The 18,365-nt window shown below is 38.8% G+C and overlaps 1 protein-coding gene across 1 annotated transcript in view; it reads left to right on the top strand.

Moving 5' to 3' along the window:
• Positions 1-18,365, top strand: part of COL9A1 (collagen type IX alpha 1 chain) — an 80,860-nt gene that overhangs the window by 33,341 nt on the left and 29,154 nt on the right. The window contains exons 7-20 of the mRNA XM_005421682.2: positions 145-165; positions 1,166-1,240; positions 1,804-1,839; positions 1,949-2,011; positions 3,903-3,956; positions 4,552-4,587; positions 9,472-9,495; positions 9,810-9,863; positions 11,431-11,484; positions 13,046-13,078; positions 13,173-13,229; positions 13,946-13,999; positions 15,220-15,273; positions 17,474-17,527. Coding sequence (XP_005421739.1) covers positions 145-165; positions 1,166-1,240; positions 1,804-1,839; positions 1,949-2,011; positions 3,903-3,956; positions 4,552-4,587; positions 9,472-9,495; positions 9,810-9,863; positions 11,431-11,484; positions 13,046-13,078; positions 13,173-13,229; positions 13,946-13,999; positions 15,220-15,273; positions 17,474-17,527 — 669 coding nt within the window. The remainder of the gene's footprint in view (positions 1-144; positions 166-1,165; positions 1,241-1,803; positions 1,840-1,948; positions 2,012-3,902; positions 3,957-4,551; positions 4,588-9,471; positions 9,496-9,809; positions 9,864-11,430; positions 11,485-13,045; positions 13,079-13,172; positions 13,230-13,945; positions 14,000-15,219; positions 15,274-17,473; positions 17,528-18,365) is intronic.

An 18,365-nucleotide genomic window follows, 5' to 3' on the forward strand; every position in this document is an offset into this window, starting at 1 on the left:
CTGCTCCCTTCATCCATGGCCCGGCGCCTCCTGCCCCTGGGGCTCTTCCTGCAGGCGCTTTGCCTCGGCCTGGCTCAAGTAAGTTTGTTCTGACTTTGGCTCTGCTTTGCTGTTTTTGTTTTTTTTTCTTTTCCTCCCTCGCAGGTAACCCAGACGGGAATCGAGGTAAGTGCGAGGGAGCGGACGGAGCTCGGGGTGCCGGTGCAGAGGGAGGGACCGAAGGCTGCTCTGCCGACCCCCGGAGGGTGTTCGTGCTGTGTCCCCCCAACAGCTGTGGGTGACACGGCCGAGGCAGGCTGACCGCAGGGCGGTGACACCGCCTGTGCCCTACCTGGCGAGCACAGGGCAGGTGGCACCGGCGGGGCTGAGCTGAGCTCCGCATGCAACTGCCACTGGACGGAATATTTCTGGGAACTCTGGAGTGTGAGCAGCAGCGCTGTGGGGACCAAGGGTCCAGGCTCAGGGCCCGGAGCAGCCTCCTGCTCACAGAGCCCCGTTGTGGGGCCGCGGGCAGAGCTCAGTGCAGGGAGAACAGAGCCCCCCATTATAGGGACGGAGATCTGGAACTGCCTTTCCCTGAGTTTGCACAGGCTGGTGGCGCCTGCTGCCTCCCCTCGGGAGCCCGGTGCTTTGAGAAAGTGCCTCTGTAGATGTTAATGTAATCCCGAGGAACCAGGGGAAACCGCTGAGCCTGTCAGTGAAGCAGGGGTGTTTTAAATTTTCCTTGCTAGTATGAACTCTTAGGAAAACTGTCTCCTTTGTGTTGAAAGAAAGAGTAATTAGTGTAGTGCATTTCGGTGTTCGATCCGCAAAGATCACTTTTATTTCTGCCACCCTGTCGTTGCCAGGGGACATTCAGATCCTGCTGAGTGGGGAGTGGAGCCCACCTGGCCCTGGCAGCATTGTGGGCACAGGAGAGTGGTTGGGCCCAGGGAGGGGGGTTTAACACCTTCCCCATTCCTTTGGAGAGGGCAGTGTTGCCAGTCCTCATAGTGACAGTCAAAATAGGATACAGGGCTTGTGATATTCATGGGGTGAGGATGCAGGTCCTTGTCACAGCTGTGACCTCCTGACTAACCCATAGCCTCTAACTGTGCTGGTCCCGCCAGAATGTCTCCATGGCTTGCCAGGCTCTAATTGCTCCTTTTTTTTTACTCCTTGTCAGAGAGGTCCCCCTGGTCCGCCAGGCCCTCCAGGTCCACCAGGGCCACCAGGAGTTCCCGGTATTGATGGCATTGATGTAAGTGTTTCCCATGCCCTGCCTAGGAAATAGGAAATGCTCTGAGCTGTATCTGCATTGTCTGTCAGCCTTTGATCTTCAGGAGTTTGAATTTGGCTGCAGATACAAGAAGGAATTGATTGGTCTCATGCTCTGTAGTGGCTGGAGTGAGTGGAGGAAGCAGATTTTCAGATTATCTTTGGTATAGAAAACTCACGATTATTTATTTTGTGTAATCAGCATCATATGCTGTGATTATCTGCCATTAATGGGGTGTAAGGGTTTTATAAATCTAATCTCAAAAGGGATTACATAGTGATGCCCACTCATACTAAATTCTGATAAGGATTTGTGGCATTATTCCTGATAGAAGCTACTACATGTGTTCCCTTGATTCCTGCCAGAAGTTTCTCTGATGATTTCTGTTAGTCTGTAATAGAGATGATGTGGATTTAATATTTATTTTCTACAATAAGAGTCAGTTCAGGATTTTTTCTGGCAATCTGTAAATCAGTGATTTTCATGAAAGACGGTAAAAGGTTATTGCAGTTCTGACTAATACCTTCCTTTTCATATCTTGGTAGGGGGAGAGAGGCCCAAAGGGCCCCCCTGGTCCACCGGTGAGTGATTGCAGCTACTTTTCATTTGCTTCTGCTAGAGAAGAAATTCTGAGTTTTGTTTCTGCTTCTCTCTGTGAAACATGCTTAACTGTTCATTTAAATCCTGAAGGGTCCAGATGGGGATGCAGGCAAACCAGGATCCCCTGGGTTGCCGGGAGAGCCAGGAGCTGATGTGAGTACATTTGATTTTCTAGAATTTCTTTGTTTGCTTGTTTGTTTGTTTCTTCATAAATAAATAAATAAATACATCAAGCAAGCAAGCATGGGGGCTGTCAGTGCTTCCGCCTGGCCCTGGAGAGGGCACTGGACAGTGGTCTCAGAGACAGCTCGACTTGTGCTGTGGCCTCTGGAAGCCACCTCTGGTTGAAGGGCAGAGCAGCAAGGGCGTGAGGAAGGTCTGCTGATGCATCTTCCCATTCTGTGGAAAATAATAGAGAAAAGTTTCAACGTCATCTAGTGTTGATGGCCTGTTAGGTCATACCTCTTGAATAAATTTGTGGCTATAAAAGTGCCTTCAAATATTTTTTGGAAGCTTCATATTTCTCTTTCAAGAGAGAACTGTTAAAAAGCACTTCTTGTTATGAAGCAAGATTTTTGCATTAGAACTTAGATGTTATGCCAGGAAGTAGGCAAGCTTACGTTTAATTTACAAAAAATTTTAAAACTTTAAAAATTAAAAATATCATAAATAAAGATTATATACCATAGACCAGTGTGTTAGAGGGTATTGCAAATTATATAAATGAAAAAGCCTAGTATCTATTTAAGGTTGCAATGCTGTTAGATGTTAATATTTAGTTTGCTCTTGGAAAGAGAATTAGTGGACACAGAGCTGGAAAAGTCTTTAACTAAACTGTTCAAATTTCATATCTGTGAGAGGAAATGGGCTTTGTGAGTGAAATCTCATACCACTTCACATCTTCCTAAAAAATACAGGCCCACAACCCATTTGTACACGTCAAAACCCTATAAGCAGATCTTTTAAAAGGCATTGCCTCTTACAATTTTCACTTAAGGCATAGTTTTATTTTCCTTGCCAAAATTAATGGGAACACAATCACATGAAACAGAACTCACTAAGCTCAGCTTTTGGTGTCTGTTCATACTTGTATATTCCCTCATATTAGTGGATGAGTGAAAATGTAATACATTTTCACAGTCTTTTGAAATATTGAACCTTTTTTTTCACTTGAAGAAAAAAGAGACCTTACTGTACTTCCACTGTCTATTCAACCTTTAATTGGTGTTTTAGATTTATAATACCTTCTGTGTTTAATTGGTGAGGCAGTTTTGACTTTTTAAATCTCATTTTATTTCAAAAATTATTTCAGTGTCAGGTTTAATAGACTGAAAAAAGGTACTGTACAGTAATTGCTTGTAATGATCAGGTAAGCTTTCAAAATCAAATTGTTGGAAGAATTGTATGAACATTGAATTGCTGGAAGTGTACCAAAAAAAGTGGAAGTGTACCAAAAAAATAAAATTAATAGATAAATATACAAGAAAAGCTCTCCTGCATATCAGGAAATTTCTAAGCCATACAAGCTGTCTATAAAATTGGAAACAAAAGGAAAAATAAGAACCCCAAATGAATTCTTGGTTATAATATCATGGTTAGTTTTTAATTTTAGCCAGATAGACAAATTCAAAGGGTGAATTTAAATTCAGCCTGGCAGCTTTCTGGGGTTTTGTTTTGTGTTATTGTTGTCAATAAAACTTTTATTTGAAACACACAACATTGACAGTTTTTGCTTTTAATTTTAGCCGTGGAATAAATTCATCAATCTCCCATTAGGAAGAAATAAGATCATGCTTTATTTAATTGTGATTTAACTGAGTAATTCTTGAAGATCTATTGCAGGCACTGATGTTTGTCACTAGAAGCTAGCACTTTAAACTTGTGCAGTTCTATCTGTACATGTAAATAAATATTTGGATTGCAAGGCTCCTGCAGTTACAAATTTCATTTAATAGCTTCATTTTCTGTGTTGTGTAATTTTTTTTGTTGTGATTAAGAAAAACACATAACCCTTAAATTAACATTGTATAACTTACTTCCAAAGGGATTCACAGGACCTGATGGCTCACGTGGAGCCCCAGGACCAAAAGGACAGAAGGTAGGAACAAAATTATGCATGAAATGATGTATTTTTTTAAAAGCAGCATTTCTGTTTGTCTCAATGTGACTAATAACATGCCTTTCTTACAATCTTAACATACCTACAGAATACACATGTACTGGGCCCTTTCTACACAGCACAAAGAAGGTTCCATTGCCACAGCCAGCAGTAAGGAATGCTGGCTGGCATTACATTGTTGACATTAAGGTTGAGCATTTTCAGTAAAGTTGAGGCCCTTTCCATCTTGTATTACATTTGTGCCATTGTAATATGCAGTAGGAATCAGCACAGTGAAACCTGACTTCATCATCAATTAAACATATGAAATATAAATCAGAAGTCAGAGTAAGAAGCATGCTTGAGTTTTTGGGGGACGGGGGAATAGAAGGCCAGAGGCTGTTTCATTTTAATGCTGAGAAGGCCTTTCTATCAAGTCTTGCTGAAACCAGCATAGCATTAATGAAGTGAATAATACTTGCAGACTATGTCCACTAAATGATACCCTCCAAAAGGCAAGAGAACATTTTCCTGTATATTGTTAAAAAAACTTGATGCTAGTGCCTTTTAAAAACTCATTTTTATTCTTTTAAAGGGGGAGCCAGGACTGCCAGGTGCTCGTGGACTTCCAGTAAGTAATGCATTTAGTGTACAAAGAGGGTTTTTGCATCTTAAGTATTATTATGAAGGCTTCTTACCATTAAATGTAGTGAAGAAAAGCTCAAAACTATTTCTGAGGTTTCAAAAAACTCAGAAGTTACAAAAGTAGTACTTGAAGGAACAGTTTTGTCTTTATATCTAAGTGTGCAAATATTACTGAAAGGTTGTGTTTGGTTTGAATGCTGTAGAAAAGAAAGGAACATGTGCAATGTATTCCCAAGTTTTGGACTTTTACCATTCTTTTCCATCTCTTTGTGAACATGCTATGGAGTCAAGAGAGCCCATGTTTCATTTGCATATGGGAGTCTACAGCTTTTCCTGTTTTCAACTTCTTGCCATGTGTTTAAATGGCATCACTGAAGTGTAAATTCTGTGAGACTCCTTGTGCTGTTTCGCAGTTCTGTATGAAAACAGGCCAAAATATGAGAAAGGACATGCAAAGAGTACTGTTCCAGTTAGCATGCAGATGGATCTGACATCCATCTTTAGGGCTGAAAACAATTGTAAGTTTTAGGAATTTCGCTGGTAGAAGAAGTGAATGATGGTTGGCATGTAGGAATTTAGCTTAGGAAAAACCTCAAGGAAGATAAGTAAATGACAAGATGGCTAGAATAAATTATAATAAGACAGCATATAATTAAAAGTTAATGAAAAATTAGATTTAATTTGGAGAATTTTTTAAAATTAAATAAAGAGGTATGGTATTCTAGTATAACACTCCTTGTGCATTTGTATTTTTGACCTTTTCCTATTAACTTTCATTAGATTTATATTTAACAATTATTTTGATAGTTGGCCAGAGAGAAAATGATAAAGTTGTTCTTGAAGATGTGACATTATAGACCTGTTCAAGCTCAAGATTAATCACTTTGTGGACACTTTAATTTTCATGGATGCTCATTCTTACCTGAAAATTTGGAAAATAGTTAATATAACAGCTGGCTGGTCTGAAGGCTCAATATATGAGCTGAATTTAGTCACAGAAAATGGCAGAACTGGGGTAGGTTCTAGGTAGACTGAAACCCCTACATTTTTCTGTTAGAGGCTTGAAGCTTTCTTTTCTTTTTTTCTTTCCTTTTTTTCTTTTTTTTTTGGTTTGTTTTTGTTTTTGACGTCAACTAGATGGGGAACTAATTTATGGGTTGTATGCAATGCATATTATGACATCTAGCTGAAAAGAAGAGGTAGCTAAACTCTGTCAGGTGTGTTTGCTCAGATCATATGGGAAAAATGATCAGAGGGATGGACCACCTATCCTATGAGGAAAGGCTGAGAAAATTGTGATTGTTCTTCAGCCTAGAAAAGACATGGCTTGAGGCTGACCTAATTGCAGCCTTCCAGTACCTGAAGGGACCCTACCAGAGAGCTGGAGAGGGATTTTTACAAGGGCATGTGGTGGCAGGACAAGGGGAAATGGCTTTAAACTGAAGCCATTGAGTAGGCCATGAGAGTAGGTTTAGATTAGATATTAGGAAGAAATTCTTTGCTGTGGGGATGGTGAAGTACTGGAACAGGTTGCCCAGAGAAGATTTGGATGCCCATCCTTGGAAGTGTTTAAGGCCAAGTTGTATGGGGCTCTGAGCACCCTGGTCTAATCGAAGGTGTCCCTACTAATGGAACTTTCAACTAGGTGATCTTTAATCTCCCTTCTAAACCAAGCCATTCTGTGCTTCTATGATAGGAAAAAATGGGGAAATAAAACTGATTTATTGAAATACTTGGTTAAAGTACTGTGGCATTTTAGCCTGTCAGCTAAGAAAAACTGAGTTGGGGGAAACATACATGGTTCTAGCTCACCATTTGCAGAATAATGCAAGAATAAGTAATTTAAAACCCTCCAGAATAAGTAGATGTATAAAACATGTACAAAGAGGGTTAATCTCAATTCGGAGGTAGACATGTTAATTTGGAAAGCTGGAAACTGGACCAACTTGTCAAGGTAGAATGCTGATTCTTTTCAGAGCAGCAGGACTTTTGTCACCATGTTTTGAGACTGTAAAAGCAATAAATCTGATAAGATTTTGGGCCATTGTTCAAAGCTGAGTGATTTTGTTTGCCCTGAGACTTTCAATCCTAAGGTGATAATGCTTCAGTGAACCTCAGTAGGGAATGCCTTTGGAGTTTTTCTGCCTCTGCTTAATAAGCAGCTGAAGCTTGTATTTTCAGGTGAATCTACAGGGATATTTATAATGAGGGAAGGAGAATTCCAGTTTATTTAAAAGAAAAGATGGATATACTTAGTCAACTCATGTCGTTACCCTCATACTTATTAAGATTTATCCTTAGACCTCACATGTTAGGAAGAAGCCTAGTGATTGATTTTGTAGCTCCATGGTTGTTAACCCATACATGCTGAGTCCATATAGAGAGATTAATACTCAAAATAAATCTCCTAGGAAAGCCTGTATAAATGCAATTTTCCCTTTGGTGAATGGCTGTATGCTACTGAAGAAGTCATGCAGCTACTGGAAGATTCTCAAAATGGCCAGCACTGGTCATCTGACCTTTAGTGAGACTATACCTACTAACAAAATCCACAAAAACGAAAAACCAAACCAACAACAACAATCCCCACAACCCTGCTACCTAAACAAACAAAAGACTCCCTGTAGAATCCCAACAGAACCCACCTACTGTAAAAACAAAACAGAAAAAGCCCCCAACAAACCCAAGTAGAAATGGTAGTGCCAGAGTTCAATGGTTCTAATTTTCAGATTTAGAGACTTTTGGAGAAGTTCTTCCTGCAAATGTGAAGTAATGGGGCTGTTTAACCTTTGCACTTCTTTGGTTTGATCCGTGAAACCTCATTTACCAGAAACATAGTGAGCACAATTATGAATCTGCATACTGCCTACATGATTAATGGAGTGCTTAGGTGTAATTATGCACTGCTTTGAATACTGTCAGTGGCTTTTTGCAAGTGGAGTAGTCCCTGGATAGTTATCCAAAGACTTCATTTTTCACAAAACCTCTTAAGTTATTAAAATGCTCAGTACAAACAGAAAATCAGAAGCCTTGGGTACATCACTAATTAGTTTTAAATTATTATCACTGTTTTTCGTGCTCCTCTAGTGATATTTATCAACCAAGTTAGGACTTCTGGGTATCTTCAAGAATGAATATTAAGGACATAAAGTTTTATATACAGCATTTGCTTCTCTGCTTCTGTCACCTCTTCTTCCCCAGAATGTGCCCTGGCAATCTTCAGTTATCCCCATTTTTTACTGCTTCATAATTTTGTTTTAATTTATTCTCTTTGTCTCATCTCTTTGGTGGATAATCTTTTAAATGACAAGGTTACAAAGTTCTTAGAATTCTTGTGATTAATTCAAGTAACTTTTTTAGTCAAGTAATTTAAATATGCTGGTGTCTCTGACCTGTCCTGGTAGATGGAGCTGGGGCTGCTACATTAAGTGCATGTATTGCACTTTTCAGTCCATTCTCTCTTTTAGTTCCCTCCAACTTTTCTATGAGCTGATATTTGATGTGGCACATGGGGAGGACTGTGTGTATTTAGTGACAGAGAATTTGAAAATATTTTAAGGTCTGCTAAAACACAGTGTCCAGCACAGGGTACACTTGCAAACACTGGGCTCTTTGTGGTGGATAACAGGGGTTCTTACCAGATTACAGGGTAGTTGCCTCTGAGGCAGGGGATTGCAGACTTTGGGTTGCTGGCCAGAGTCCCTGCTTTTTGCTAGGGAGGTAAGGAGATGCAATAGTCAGAGGAGGGGACAGCCTTCTCCTGGGCCCCTGTGTGGGCTGGTCACAGTAGCTGTAGCTGCTTCTTTGGGTATCATTGACCTTCCCTGCCTCTGTTAGGGGGTGTGTTAGGAAGGGGTGCTTCAATGAGACTTGCAAGCAGGTGGTTTCCTTCTTTCAGAGGCAGGGGATATTATAATATTGAATATGTAATGCTGTGAAAGTTTGATTTGTACAGTCAAATATAGATATGTATAATATGATGAATTGTAGCAAGGAAGTGTGAAGCAATAGCAAAGGGATTATGTGGGTTATACAAGCTTAATTTCTGCTGTGTATTAAATGGTTAAAATGGAATGATTCTGATGAATGCTTGAAATTTTCCCTGTGTTATACTGACTTTTCTAAACAGGCTTACAAATACAACCCTGGATTGACATTCAGCCCAGTTGCCTTATTACATCAAATCTCCTGAATATTTAAATCTATTCGGGATTTTGCATTTTAGTGTTTCATATATATCACCAACACTGTTCTCCATAAAATTTTCCATTTGCTGTAGTAATGCAAGGCCGAGGGATCTGTTTTCTTAGAGGGAGTATATCAGCCAAATAGGCAGAAACACATTTGTATCTTGGGCATTTCTCATTAAAATGATTCAGAACAACACTGATGGAAAATATAAACAGGAGAAATTTGGTGTTCTTTCTCATAACCAAAACCCATAAGTTTAGTGGATTTAGGCCTCAGGGAAGCATGTGGGGAAAAAAGTTCACTTTTATTATAAATTCAAATGTACCTTTAGAAGAAAATTATTATAGCATAGATATATTTATCGTGGTACATTATAATTAGCTAAACACAAAGCCTTTAATGTCTTAATTCCCTTGTGGGAGTATATATGTTTATAAATATGTTTAATGGTACTGCAAGGCAGGTAAACCAGTAATTTAATATTCTCTGCTGATACTGATTACCTAATAATAAAATTGATTTTTAACAGTAGTTAAACAAGTTTTCAAAACAATTTTGCAGAATCAAATGGGGGCTTTTTTGCACCTTTTTTATCTGAAAGACTCTATTCTTGGAAAACAGCTTTACTAAGTTTGGAATCCTCTCCATATTTCTGATCTCTTTTTTCCATATTTCACAGGGCAAGGGGCTTCTTGGGCCACCTGTAAGTATCAATTTTACAGTTCATAAATATTCTGTTCAATGAATCTGTTTGAATATTTAATAAAGCTATTGTACTGTAATTAAAAGTAATGAAGTGAAAAAAGAGATGGGTTTAATCCTGATGTTCTGTGTCTATTATGTATGTTTTCTTCTGCTGCCCCCGAATTGTTGTGCAAGTCTGTGGTATGTGGGGCAAGAATATTGTGTCTGAAGGCATGGTTTGTTGTTTGTGAGAATTCCATGTCCTCAGTCCTTGGATGTTTGTTACACTGGTGTTATATGGTATAGAAATACTATTTACCTTGGTTGTTGCAGGGTCCAGCTGGTGCAGCAGGACTTCCTGGGGAAGTAGGTCTTGCTGGTCCACCTGTAAGTACTGCTGTGTTTGCTGAAAATGCAGGTTTATTCAATTAATAGAAGGTACTTAAAGAATAAATGGGCCACCTAAATAGTATTTGGGCTATCACAGCATTTCCAAATGTTTTTTTTTCTCTGCAGTGATCAATGGTAGAAGAAGGATTATGTTTGAAGCTCATCAGAAATAAGAACAACATGTAGCACAAAGTCAGGGCCACCTGTCAGATTAGAATTAAATGTTTCAGAGTGTCCCATACTCTCCTTCTCTTATTCAAGGAAAGCTGAAATAAAAAAGCAAACCTGACAGAAATACAGGAAATGTAAACCTTAACTACTCAAACTACTGATTTTCATTTGCACACCAGTGAACATGGCAATTCAGTGCAATTCAGTGTTTCTTCTCTGTCTCACTTTTAAGTGTGGCCCCATCTATTGACCTTACTGCTGAACTGTGCGCTCAGTTTCACCACACTCGTATTTTGACACCACACTTTACTGAAGTGGAAGCTGAAACCAATTGGTACTTTTCTACTTGAAATCTGACATAGCATTAAAATTTTATTTAATAAAACCTACTTTTAAATGCAATTATATAAATGAATTTAAAAAATAATATTAAAAACTGCAAATTTGCTTCAGAAGATGATCCATCTAGCTCACTGTCTTGTCTGTAGGAAGGGCAAGAATGGATACCAAGGGAAGTGTACAGGCTATTTATAAAATGGCATTTTTCTGTCATACTGTCACACATTCTGTCAGTCAGTTGGTAGTTCAGAAACTGCCTGAATCAGAAATTGCATCTGTGATGCCTTTTCAAAAGCTGCATGTGAGCCTGTTCTCCATTAATGCAGTCAGCATCTGAATCCATTTATATCCCAAGCCTCCATAATACATTGTAATGATGAGTCCCACAATATAATTATGCATTGCATGGAAAATTTGGCTCTATAGTCCTCATGTTTTGAGATTTAATAACTTTTTTATATTAATCTTGTTTATTGCATTTATGACTTAGTGAAATGTAAAAAGTAATATTGAAATGACAATATTAAGTTAAAAGATGATCTCTGCCCAATTATTAGATCTATTTTAATTAAAAACCTTCAAAAAATAATTTGCAGAGGTTTCACATTGTCTTTACTTATGAGAGCACTCAGCATCAAAATTTCACAAATGGGAAAAAATTCTAACTTGGTAAATTCCTCTTGTGCTCTGAAAAAGTGGATTTTCTCCTCTCTCTCCTTTTGCCAGTTACTAGAATTCTTTTTGTACATAACTTAATAGCAGTTATAGAAGTGCATAGATAGTCCTGTGGTCAGGTGTTTCAGATTTCTAAAGCAGGTGAAAATGTTTTGCTTTTCTTGTGACTCCTATTTCACAACATGGCTGCCGTTGTACTGAAAAAAATAGTTTTTCCATTCTGTTCTGTGAGTCATGTTGTGGGTTGATGTTTTAACTGCCTACCCAGTCTGTCCTTCTGTAGCCACTTAATTTCACTCTGTTGTTGCTCTCTCTGATTTTGTGACTGCTGTTTGTTATTATTATTATCAATCAACCAAAATATTTTACCCTTTTTAAGGGAGATCCAGGAAAAAGAGGGCCACCAGGGCTACCAGGACCTCCAGGTCCTCCTGTAAGTGAATATGTTTAATATGTGCTTACATCTGAATTTTGTGTTGTTGCTGCTTGAACAAATCTTCTCCCCAAGTTCTACAGCTGAATAGTGACTTTAGGATATCAGAAAGATTTTGGTCTTCCACTTAGAAGCAAGTTTCCACTCTTTATTGTTATAAAAAGGCAGTTTGAAATGCAAATTTTGTAACTTCTGTCAGGATGCCTTCCTATTTCTGTAAACTGCAAATTCACAGGTTTTAAATTCCCCTGTGAATCATAATACTGTAAATGTAGTCTTTGTTGGGTCTCACTGGTATTACCTCAGCAGAGGCAGGCTTTTCTCTGTTAGGAGAAATAAAAAATATTTGGCTCGTGAGACAGAAATATACGCTTCCAGGTGGGTTGAGTTCTAATGTCTTTCTTGCAATCAGATCTGCTTGCAAGGAATAAAAGAAAGCTTTACAGCAGGGCTCTGCCTCTCCAGGGAAACAGCTATCTTTTTTTAACCTCTGGGGAGGAGGGATGTGTGTTATGCCTTTATCTTGTGGCAATTTACCTGCCCAGAGAAATAAAATGGAGAGTTTGGCAGACACATCTCAGTCTGGGGGCTGGGAAATGCAAACCACTTGGAAAGGTGTGCTAATGTCTTATTCCTCTGCTGGAACCTCCTCCCCCCACTCTTTAGGGACAGACCCTAAATACCTATGCTTTATTTATGCCACGTTTCTTGTTTTAATGAAAGTTGCCAGAGACCTGGAGGCAGCATTTCAAAAAACATGAATTGGAGAACAGTAGTCGGTGGTGTATGCTGCTTCTATTCCTTAAAGTTTTGTCTGTTTTAGGTTTCTGGAGTCCCACAGTCCCACTCCAGTTGATAACATTACCACCCAAATACTCTTGGCTTTTTAAAAATCCTTGTGCATATAAGACCATTCTTTAAGGAGCTCATTCCTTAAACTCTCCTGTGCTTTTCTCTGAAACAGTGTGCTCCCTCCCACAGAGCTTCAGAGAATCCAGCTGCTGCTGTGAAATAATCTTTCTCCCTGTTGTGCCTCATAAACCTCTTGTTAGCTTCCATCAAGATTTGATTTAATATGAAAAAAGGCTGTGTCCCCACTGAGTCCACCTCATTGTACACTGACATCTAGTTTATTGCAACTGTCATCTACCAATACTTTTGGAAAAATTGTTTTCCCAGTAAAAATAATTTTCTCTGTAAAGACCTGAATCTTTTGGTGAATGGCACGAAGTTATTCTTATTGTAGAAATTGCCTTGGTTTCTGTAGGAAACTAATAGGGTTTGGACATATTTGTTCTATATTTAACAGAAGGTATATTTGAGGTAGTTTAAAAAGCAAGATAAATATTTTGGGGTTTTTTGAAAAGCTGTTCTAAGATAAAGGATGGGACCTGCAGTCCTATAATAAGGTTAAGGTGCTTTTCATGTGAGAGATCCTTTGGTTGATTGTTATTTCTGATTCCATGTTTAGGTAGTAGTTTTGTCTAATCATTGTGTTGCCCAATGAGTCATGTCTGGTTATTTCTGTATTGCTAACTTTGATAAATTTAATTTAATTTAGGGAACGATTGGCCTGCAAGATGGTGACCTGTTGGTAAGATTATTGTCCATGTTTTTATTTCTTTTTAAGTAATCTCAGACAATCTTATTCAGCCTATGTGGTAATAACTATGTGAATGTTTTTACAGTGTCCCAGTGCTTGTCCTCCTGGCCGTCCAGGACATGCTGGCTTAATGGGTATGAAGGTAAGAGAACTTGTTTGTTCCAGCATTCCTTCCAGAGGTGCTGTCTCAAGGCACTAGGGAGGGTAATTACTGACTTGAAAAAGGACATTTCCCTGTTAATTTCAAAAAAGATTGCATCACTGTGGTTGCTTATGCTTATTCAACTCTTGACTGCCAGAACAACCTCTTGTTGCTGAAATCTCTTGCTACTTCTTTAACCTTCACTGTAAAATTTATGTGTGGTCCTGAGAGGATTAAAGTGTGCAAAGGATTGCTTCATTCACTTCCTGGATAATTTGTGGTCTGACTCCAGGAACTCTAAATATTTCCCCAAATCCTTGATCTTTTTGACTTCTTTTTCTCTTCCTGGGAGACCTGTAACATACTGAATTAAAATTAGCATGTTTTGAGTCTCATTTTAGCTAAGATTTTTTAAAAATATATTCTTTGTTGGTTTCCAGAAATACTGTTGGCCTCAAGAAATTTTTATGGGATAGCATAAGAAGTAATACTAACCTGCCAAGAAATGCAGCCTTGTTAGATCCAGAAGCAGAGATTTTGAGCATGGTACTTAACATGTAGTGTTTGCTAGACAGGTGAGGAAGGAGTAGTGAATGGAGTTTGAGAGGGAAAAGCAAGACAGCTCTCAGCAGTCTATGTCTGCTTGGGAAAACTGTATTTTAATTTTGAATGGTCTCTATTTATTAATTTATTTTGGTTTTTTGTGTTTATTTTAGGGGCAAAAAGGTTCAAAAGGAGAGTCTGGTGAACCAGGAAAACAAGGTTATAAGGTAAAATAAAAAAAGAGGAAAAAACTGCTGTTGTTTTTAGCAAACTTAGAGTAGTTTAGCCTCACCTTCAAAAACAGTATTATATTCTGTTAGAAGTATTAATTGTTTTAACAGAATGCATGAAGTGATACTACATATCATAGTGCTCCAGGGTAACCAAAGGCACTTCTCTATTCTTTATTCACCTGTACAATCTATTTGTTATGATGCACAAGTCATACTCCTCTTGCTTTTGATTTTGATTGTTCAATTTAATTATTACAGAACTTACGGGGAAAATTAAAGCTAAGTTTATTAATTGAAAAACTTTCAAACATTTAAACGCAGGATAATTCCCTTAATTTACCAAGTTAGCTGCAGCACAGATGAATACTTAAATGAAGAATAAGATGGAAAAATACATTTGAGAGGGAAAGGAAATAGTGTAAGTTCCTAAAGAGAGGCCAAATATTATTCTGAAATATTGAAAACTGAAATATTAACTCTCCCAAGGTGTTTAATTTGAATTAACCTTTTTATTAAACCTCTTTAATATTGAAATATTTACAAGAAATTTTCAGATTTGCCCTGCCTTTGTCCATGCTTCAATGTTGCAGGGAAAACCGTTAAAGAAAACTTCTTGCACTTTTAGTCTGGAAGAACAAGAATTTATAGAATCGTATAATATTAAGAGGTTGGAATAGAGCTTAAAGATCATCTAGTCCCAACCCCTCTGCCATGTGCAGGGACACCTCTCACTAGAGCTGGTTTCTCAAGGCCTTACCCAGCCTGGCCTTCAGCACTACCAAGGTTGGGGCATCCACAACCCCCCAGGGCAACCTGTTCCAGTGTCTCACTACCCTCACAGTAAAGATTTCTTCCTACTATATAACCTAAATTTCCCCTCTTGCAGTTTGTACCCTTTACTCCTTTTCCTGTTACTACAGTTCCTGACAAAATCCTAAAGACATTAATGTCAAGAAAAAATGGAATGACAGATTAAGGGTAAAATATCATTATTCTTTATACTGAGGTCTTTAAAATTACCCTTTTGACTAATAATTAAATGGAATATGAACCTGAATGAGTATCTGTCTGAGGAAGTGGTGTGACTTCATTTAGATTTCTTTCAAGTGGGACATGGTGACAGAAAACATTAAGTAGGACATGCACCTCATACAATGACAGAGCAATATGCATGATATGGATTGGCTACAGGTTCATTCCTTTTGCTTTTCCAGGGTGAAGAAGGAGACCAAGGACCCAGTGGTGAAGTGGGAGCTCAAGGCCCTCCAGTAAAGTATTTCCTTTTAAAATCTTGCTATTTTTTTTTTTATAATAACATATATATTTTTCTTATTATTGTCAGAAAATAGATATTACAAAACCTCCATACACCTTTCTCTTTATTCTGCCTTATTGTCTACAAATCAAAGTAGAATTATTTAAGTCCCTCCAAAACCTACATTATTGCTTGGCACAAAGCTCCGTATAGTTCTATGGAAAGGCTATCTTTAAAAACTATTTCATGTCCTAAATATTGTGTTGTGCTTAGATTGTGAAAATAGTTGCATTTTTTCCCTTTCACCTTCTCTTTCATAATTTTGATGACTCTGACTTCATTGTGTTTGAAACACAATCAGCTGTGAAATCCAGACTTAGCTAAGATTTGAAGATGAAGTTGCAACCACGGAAGAACAGGGTTTTTTTCCCCTGATGTTTTTTGCCTTTTGGCTTGCACAGGAAGTATTCTTAAATCATATCTAGTTATTTTCTTGTCCTGAATAACTGTGCTTCATTATGACACATACCTCTACAGCTTATTCCCTGTGAGGAGCTCTTAGTTACCGTGACTGAAAAGGACAAGGGAACAGAATAAAGGGGTCATTTTAAGTAGGAGAAACAGGCATAACACGTTTAATTTCTATGGTTTATTTTCTGATGGGGTCTCATGCTTTTTTCTGAAGCGTAAAAGTATTTATTTAATGCCATTGCTGTCCAGATTTGATGCTATACAGGAACTTAACTTAATGCACATGACATCTAAATGCTAAATTACAAAATACTCTATGAACATAAACATATGACAACATAAACCTCTGGATTATGACTAGAAAAAGGTAAAGAACAGACTAAATAAAGGAAAGGATCCATTCCTTCTGATGCTTGATTCTGAAAAGGTATCCCTGAGGCCCTGATGCAGACAAAGTACTTGGGTAAGAGGCGGCTTCTGCTGTCTGAAAGGCCTGTGGGGACCAATTCATTTTACTCATTTTTATTAAAATTTAGGATTCATAATATGCAGAAAGTGATATCAGATAGATAATCCATGTGAAAAAGGACAGAGAATGCTTTAGAGGCACAGATGGAGAGTCTGTAGACTGCTGTATATTCTTATATGCTCCTTACATAAATGAATGAAAGGGGTTGAGTATCCAGTCTACACTACAGCACTTGCAATCCAACCAATTCCACTGACAAGATCTGCATAAGACAGCCACCCCTGGGAGAGGTGTTGTTTTTGATAGAAAGTATTTATCAAAGTATTGGATACCACAGTGTGCTTGCTTCCAACTGTGATATTAGGAGCAAGAGTAAGCTGTGTTCATCTCCCTTGTGGGGCTGCTGTAGTGCTTGTTGCATTACCATGATTTTCCCCACCTTTTAGGCTGACAAGGTTTCAAATGTTCTGTGCAAGATTCCAGCCAGCTTTGTGAGGAGCAAGTAGAGGCTGCCAGTGTAGAATCTGCTTGAGGGCTGGGTTTGCCCATGCTGTGGGGAAGTGCCTGTAGCTGTTTCAATAACGCAGCTGCAGGACAAGCATGTTATGGCTCAGGGGTTGGTCTTTGCAGGCAGGAGCCATCTCAGGCAGTGTCAGTCTCTTGGGAAGAGGAAGACAGTGAAGCCAAATTTCCCACAAGACTCTTTTGAAGGAAAGTGATAGGAAAGTGATGACAGCTGTGATGATAGTTATGATACATCTTGCTGCATTAGGATGTCGACTCAATTTAGCCTCTTAGTGGACATATAAACTTTGTGCTTGTGCTCTCAAAAGCCTTGCTCTTTTTTATCTGCCCCCGGGGCTTTGTAAAATCTCCTTCATCTGTCCAATCCTCCACTTAGGACAACTTAGCACTTTTGCAAATTTAGCCATGTTTCTTTCACACAAGCTGTGGGTGAGAATGCTTCAACTCTGAGGTAACCAAGAAGAAAAATCAGTGGGTTTTTTCTGTCCTTATGGTGTATTTGTGGTTTTATAATACAGCCTGATAGTTCTGTTACTCTTTTTAAAATTCTAAAATTAGTAAAATATCAAATTACCATTTAAGTTAAGAATTCTAATACAGCAGTAGTTAGAGTCCTCCTTTAATACTAAGAAAATAGTTAAAATAATTGTAGAGAAAGGGTGTAGAACTCTTGAGTCTTCTGTCTGAAAACTAGGACAATTCTGATGAGAAGAATTAAGCATAATTTGAATATACTTTTCTATTTCAGGGCATTCTAGGTATCAGAGGAATAACTGGTATAATGGGACCTAAAGGTACCAAAGTGAGTGTTAACCTTTCTTTCTATAACATTGCCTATATTTAAAAAAAAATATACACCTCTGAATGTTTTAAAACAGAGCTTATTTAAGCTTCTTCTTTATTTCACCTGTATTTTCTCTCTCCTGCCAGCTGTATTTCCATAGCTACTGTGCTTCTTGTTAGGAAGAAAGGTAGCTCAGTCCTTCTAATTGATGAAGGACATTGTCATGGTTTGACACTGGCACAATGCCAGTGCCCCATGAAAATATACTTCCCTGGTGTTTGCTGTGAGATGTGACCAGGAAATAAGCAAAGCAGGCCTCTACCTTAGAAAAAAAAGTTTATTAACTAAACTACAAAGGGAAGAAAACCACACACACACACACACGCACACACACACCTGGAAAATGAAAACTCCACAAAAAGCATTTCCTCCTCCCCCCACCACATTTCCAATACATCTTCCAAATTTCAAGTCTCCACCCATCACCCTGTAAATACTCAATTTCAGTCCATCAAGAGGAGAGGAGTCCTTCTTGGGGCCATGGTGACCTCTTCCTTCCATGCCCAGCGCTCTCACCACTGGACATGGAACAGAGCTGCTTCAAGGGTTATCCTTTTAAGGGTGCTTTGACCAGTTCCAAAAAAAGCACAGTTTTCTCTCATCTCGGGACCTCTTGTCCCCCCCATACTTGTCTACCCCCTGGGGCCGGGGGGTCTCCAAAACTGAACCCTCTCAGTTCTGAGCCATCGCCTCCCCCCTGCATGCAGCCTCTGTGGCGCGAGGAAGCATGGTTCTGTCCATGGCTGTACCAAAAAGAGTCCAGCAACCAGCTACTCCATCATCTCTTTCCGGCCTC

Source organism: Geospiza fortis, unplaced genomic scaffold, assembly GCF_000277835.1.
Source record: "Geospiza fortis unplaced genomic scaffold, GeoFor_1.0 scaffold264, whole genome shotgun sequence".
NCBI lineage: Eukaryota > Metazoa > Chordata > Aves > Passeriformes > Thraupidae > Geospiza > Geospiza fortis.